The sequence below is a fragment of the Protomyctophum bolini genome, assembly GCF_963924005.1.
Source record: "Protomyctophum bolini genome assembly, chromosome: 1".
In the NCBI taxonomy this organism is placed as follows: domain Eukaryota; kingdom Metazoa; phylum Chordata; class Actinopteri; order Myctophiformes; family Myctophidae; genus Protomyctophum; species Protomyctophum bolini.
This window is the reverse complement of record NC_137862.1, coordinates 27,165,675-27,172,066: the sequence shown is the minus strand read 5'-3', so window position 1 is coordinate 27,172,066 and position 6,392 is coordinate 27,165,675. Positions and strand designations below refer to the sequence as shown.

Genomic DNA, 6,392 nt, shown 5'->3' with positions numbered 1-6,392 from the left:
GGACCCCTGGGGGTCCCCGGACTCCACTCTGGGAACCACTGCCCTAGGAGAAACCCTGGGCTATACAGTAGGCAATAGGCTACAGTGGTTCTCAAACTTTTTCATGTCAAGGACCCCCAAATTGACACCAATATTAGCCCGGGGTGACCACCATTTGAAAAGATATGCCAGGGACCCCCATGAGAGAAGATGTTTACAGCTCTAGCAGTGACTCTCAACCATGAGCCTCATTTTGGCATTTCTATCTCTGGGACCACGATAACGTATAGGCTATTGTGATGTTAATTTAACTCTGAGTGTGTATACAAACAAATGGAACCATTTGGGTCCATTTGTACACTCTCCGAGTTACCCATAAGGGTCCATTTGGTTCCTAACTACCGGTAATCATTTAGCTGGGGGACCCCCTGGAACTCCCTCAAGGATTTAAGGACCCCCCGGGGGTCCCCTGAGAACCACTGACTGCATGGGCTACAGCCTACAGTACAGTATGTATAACTACAGTAGCAAGCAATAGCATGCTGCTGGCTACAGTGCGTGTGTGTGTGTGTGTGTGTGTGTGTGTGTGTGTGTGCGTGCGTGCGTGCGTGCGTGCGTGCGCGGGAGGGGGGGGGCACCTTCATCCAATGGGGGAAATCGTGTCACTGACTGTGCTAGGCGGAGGGATACAATCAGCCATGAAGTGTCATCAGGCGGTGCTGAGGCTCTTTTTTTGCAAACGCAAAAATGTCTGCCTAGCCAGGGAAACTCGTAAGTGATATATTATGTGTAGAGGATTATTTCTCCTTTCCAGGTAGCACTGCTGCTGCATTTTAAACCACTGTTGTTCCACTTTATTTGAGGCGAGAGTTCGACTCCTCCATTCCGCCACCCATCCCTCCCGATCACCCTAGTTGGATTTATAATACGGATAAAGGTAAAATATATATATAATATATTTACAGGAGTTTGTGCCAAAAGCTTTTTGCGGACTTGCGGGGAGGTGAAATAAGTTGGGAGTTATAAGAAAGACTGCTGGCTGGGTGCATGGGGGTGTTGTTGAATGATATGGTCACTTATTGCTTGTTGTTTGTTATTGTTTGTTTAATAATGTTCTTATTCTAAATGAACGTTGGCATATTTCACACATTTTGAGTTGCGGTCGAAGCTTTTCTGTTGCATGTTGTCTAAACGGTAGAAGGTTGTATATAGTTCCATTGCAGTTGCTTTCATATTGCAGCTTTTGATAGCTACACACATCCAATCAATACCAATATGACCGTAAATCTTTAATGCAGCTCGTTAGCTTTTGTTACGTTTAGCATCGCTAACGTTATGAGTATAAATGCATAAGGTTGTATAATGTAAACACGAGCTAATGTTTGTGTTTCTGTGAGTCGTTATCGCGACTCAAATCGGTGTTTATTGTTGCGTTTGAGCTTGAGCTTGATTTATGTGTACAGTACCGTTTACAGTGCGCATGCATGCAGGGTGGTGGTGGGGGTGTCGCTGACCCCCCCCCCCCCCCTCCACGCTTACAGAACAGATCTCCAAGCTAACATAATGCTACAGAATAGGACAGTTTTATTAAAGCACATCATCCAAGCTGCAAAAAAAGACAGCTCCACATAAAAAAAAATACAAATGTACAAGCTATGACAAAAATAATAATAATCTAAGCTAACCACGTGTTTACTTGTATAGACTACCTGTTATTTTCCTAGCCTACTATATCTAGGGAGTTCTATAAATGTATGAAATAATCTTAAATATCTATATGCTGCAATATTTGGGGTTGTCACAAAGCTGTGTGTGTGTGTGTGCCTGCCACATCCATTCAATGCGCTTTCACATCAAATTGCTCTTTATTATTATTTTTACCTTCATCTTTTCATTCAGTTTAGAGGGGGGGGGGGGGGGGTAAATGTAGGCCTATAAACAAATACTTGCAATTACTTTTCAGTCATTTAATTATTAGTTGGGTACCGCTGTCGCCGTACCAAAGGTTCAACCGGATCATCACACACCACCCAGCCTGCACACACTGTCAAATCAGACGAGGGTCCAGTACATAGAGTTTACAACACTGGGTATAGGTTGAACAACTCTAACAACTTGCTCTTAACAGTCTTGACACTCATGGCACTCATCAGTCACTCCCCCCTCAGGGGCTGACTCAATCCTGATCCCTCCTCAGCAACGTCCACCAGGGCCCTGAGTCCTGATCTCTCGCGAGACATGGCCAAAGCATTTCCGGGATTGGGATTGTGGACAGATCTTATCCAACAATTACAAAATATTGGAAGTCTTTGGTCTGAGAGGCTAAATGTCATCAAATGGTGGTCCGTGGCTCAAACACAGAATAAATAAGGGAGCTTGACATGTAAAAGGTTGGAAACCACTGATGTACATATTATAGGCTACTGTAACATTATTGATAGTGTGTGGCAACAAACAATCCGACAAGTCATCATAGTGTCCGATGAGAACTTCTATTTTGTCTTTACAGGTTCTTAGATTGCCAGGATGAATCCACAGCAGCGGATTGCCGCTATTGGAACGGACAAGGAATTAAGTGACTTGCTGGATTTTAGTGCGGTAGGATGGCTTTGCATTTTCATCAGTTGTCTTTTTGTGTTGACACTAGAGGGCTGTATTTTACGTGTCTTAAGTACCAGTTCTTATTCCCTAACTTGAGTAAACTAAAGACCTGGAGGCGTGGTTAATGCTCTTTGGCCACTCAGAATAGCCAAATGGCATTGATCACGCCTCCAGGTCTTTAGTTTACTCAAGTTAGGGAATAAGACCTGGTATTTAAGACATGCAAAATACAGCCCAGCCCCATATGTGTGTACGCACGCACGCACGCACGCACGCATGCACGCACACACGCACCGGAGCTGGAGATGAGACCTTCATGTTATGATGACGAAACCAACACTGGGAAATTGAGGCCAATGCAAATGAACGGGGTACAACGCCTCATGGAGGAGGGTCTTGTGGTGCGGCCTTGATGCGATAGTTCATAACAAACGGACGAACCTTTTTTCGCCGGATTTTCACGGATCAAAAGCCCAAATACTTCAGTGTATGCTCTAAAGGTAATAAAACAATCTCGGCAGCGTAGAATATTTGATTTAAATGCGGGTAAAGCATGAAGAACTGTTATCCAACGTTCTTGCAGCACTCAAAAACTTAAATACAGGTGGCACGGTGGCACAGTCGGTAGTGCAGTCGCTTCACAGCTAGAAGGTCCTGGGTTCGATTCCCACTGGGAAGGTACCCTCACAAAAAACATGCAGTAATCCTGGTCTCTAAACTACCTCCCTCTGGCTGATGGAGAGGAAAGGAACTGGTCGGAATAACGTGTTCCGGCCGGGGAAACTCTCCCCTGTCAGGTGAAAAGAAGCATGAGGTCAGTCCTCTGCCCCCCCAGTGTTGACCGAGGAAGTGTAGATAATTGACACTGGGTGGAAAAAACGGTTGCAACATCGTGGGTTAAAAACTATAGATAAAAAAAATACTTAAATATAACTATATATATATATATATATATATATATATAAATTTACAAACAAAACATTGAACCACCGACCACGCACGGTCAAACTGTGTCATCGTCCCCCCCCCCCCCCCCCCCTGTCGCACCTGAGTGCCATCACCTCCCAACAGGTGATAATAAGGGTAACCATAACAACCACCCATTACGCTGACTGACTGATTGACACAATGTCATCATTTGATCTTTCATTAATTTAAATAAATAAAACAAAAGCATTTTGGGCTCCAACAACAACTTATCCTGTTATTATGCATCTAATACATATCGTATTCATATTTCTTTCAGATGTTTTCGCCACCTGTGAACGGCGGTGGCAAAAACAGACCGACCACCCTCGGAAGCAGTCAGTTCAGTGCATCAGGTAAGGATTTAATTCTTAGAAAGAAAAAAAAAAGCTTCCTCGGTTATACGTCTGTTAGAGACATAATTCTGCTCTTCTTATTCAGATAATATAGCTTTTGTCTCCCTACTGTATGTACTACTGAATTAGGATTAATGGAGGATGGAGGGAAAACGTGTTTATCTTCAACCTGAGCGTGTGATTCCTTTCTCACCGGCTCTGCGTGTGATGCAGCATACATCTGGTGCTTAGTTGAAACATGAGCTCTCCACCTGGAATTGTCATGGAGGCACTGTTGTAGAGATGTGGAACACTGTTGTAGAGATGTGGAACACTGTTGTAGAGATGTGGAACACTGTTGTAGAGATGTGGAACACTTGTAGAGATGTGGAACACTGTTGTAGAGATGTGGAACACTGTTGTAGAGATGTGGAACACTGTTGTAGAGATGTGGAACACTGTTGTGTACAGAGTGTACAGAGGACATAGAGGGCAAAGCTGCATTTACAATTTTAAATGTCAGTCCCAATTTCAATTGCTTAACTCTGTTTTCTACCTGGAGCCACCCTAGACTATCAAAATGGGTTGCAAAAAGATGGGTCATGGGCCCCAGACCGAGGAGTAGTCTAATTAGTTTGTTTTGGGAGGTTTGTAGCTTGGTTTTTATAGTGTTTGAGAATGTTTGTCATGTTTGTTATATTTTAGCTATTGAAAAATAGCAGACCTACAAGCTCATAATGCAGCACCGCCAATTAAAGATCATTGTGGGGGTCCTGAACATATTTTGAAAACCACTGACATAGAAACAGGTTTTTTCAGAAAAATGTAATGATTTCGAAGACATTTGTAGAATCTGGTCTCAGGTGGGCCTAGTAATGCAGTTTTTTAACAATAATGTACCTCTTGAGAGTGTGAAAGAGTTAAAGATATATTAAGGGATGGGACCCTTATTAGATCTTTACCAATTCTCCATTAATTTTAGCTGGGGACCAGCTGGGACCCCCTCTAGGTCCACTGGTGGTCCCCGGACCACTGGTTGAGAACCACTGCTTTAGTTTTAGTTTTAGTCATAGTCTCTTGAATAGTTTTAATTTAGTTTTAGTCACATTTTAGTCACCTGGAGTGTTTTAGTGTTAGTCTAGTTTTAGTTGACTAAATATCATAAGATTTTAGTCGACTAAATCTACAGTTTATTTAGTTGAACAAAATGTTGGCGGTCCTTGATACCGTTGTAATAGGCTGTTTTTTCACATGCTGAGAATAGACGATCTACAAGCCCACAACGCGTAGCAGCAGCATGCAACTAATTGTAAAAGGACAGCTTGTAGATCTGCTATTTTCAGCGTAGTGTAAAATGTCTTATACTGGATCTCTTGTTCATTAATCCCTTCCTGACATTTTAGTCTATTTATTTTTTTCACGAAATTGTCAGTATATTTAGTCTTAGTTTTAGTCATCATAGCCTAGTTTTCATCAGTGGTGGAAAATAACGAAGTACAATTACTTCGTTACTGTACTTAAGTACACGTTTTGAGAATTTGTACTATTTTTATTTTTCTGTACTTTTACTTTTACTTCGTTACATTTACAAGTAAAAAATCTTACTTTTAATCCGCTCCATTAAAATTGGACACCTTTCGTTACTCGTTACACAGCCCCACGAAATATGCGGGGCTCGCTTGATTCCACAATCTCCGCATAAAGGTTATAAAGTCATCGCCTCACTCATTCGTTCACATTCACACAGAAGCATGGTGGTGCGGTGCGTTGAAAAAGCTGGACAAGAAGCGCCCGTCTCTCTCTCTCTCTGGTGCGGTGAATAAATAACAGCGAGCCGCGCTGTGTGCGTGTGTGTGTGTGTGTGTGTGTGTGTGTCTGACGTGCGCTGCATCTGCTGGTTATTGCAGTTCTGTTTTCGTCACATACACATCTTAACGTCAGGAACGTTACACGACTCACCCATCCAGGTGATTGCAATAATAATCACTGTAGGCCTAGTCTTTACCGTGCATTGCATGTAAACGTCTGTCGAACGGGATGGTCGTTAAAGTTGATATCAGTTTCAACTTTATCCCCCAATAATGTAATCCACATTTGTGCATAGGCCTATAGCCTACTGTAGGCTTTTTTGACTCTATTTAGAAGACATTTTCAAGCTCTTGCTACTGAAATGATTGATTATTTTTTATGGAGAAATCATTTACATGCATCTCAATGGGAGACAGTTTGCCCTGCAAAGTGGAGTGGGTGGGGCTTAATTAGTGAAGGGCTAATTATAATGCGTGAATTCATGCAACTATAATGTCTGTTTTGCAAATTGCAATGGCTCTCCCCATTCTCCCCTAAATGACTGTGGACCCCAATCTGAAATATATTTTTGTGTGAGCTTGCTTGCACCCTGAGTTGTTTTTAATGTTTGTAATGATAATGAGTGGCCAGTTTAGTTTCTAGTGTTTATCCCAACACAAACATTAAATGCCATTGATAATGAATGGCCAGTTTCTAGTGTTT

The 6,392-nt window shown here is 42.4% G+C and overlaps 1 protein-coding gene across 2 annotated transcripts in view; it reads left to right on the top strand.

Annotated features, from left to right (window-relative positions):
* Nucleotides 1-782: 782 nt before the first annotated feature.
* Nucleotides 783-6,392, top strand: part of tcf12 (transcription factor 12) — a 139,724-nt gene continuing 134,114 nt past the window's right edge. The window contains exons 1-3 of one of the 2 annotated variants that reach the window (XM_080759483.1): nt 783-916; nt 2,489-2,577; nt 3,827-3,902. In XM_080759483.1, coding sequence (XP_080615609.1) covers nt 2,506-2,577; nt 3,827-3,902 — 148 coding nt within the window. In that variant the 5' untranslated portion in view covers nt 783-916; nt 2,489-2,505. Of the gene's footprint in view, nt 917-2,488; nt 2,578-3,826; nt 3,903-6,392 lie in introns of those variants that run through there. The other variant, XM_080759484.1, reaches the window with a different exon arrangement.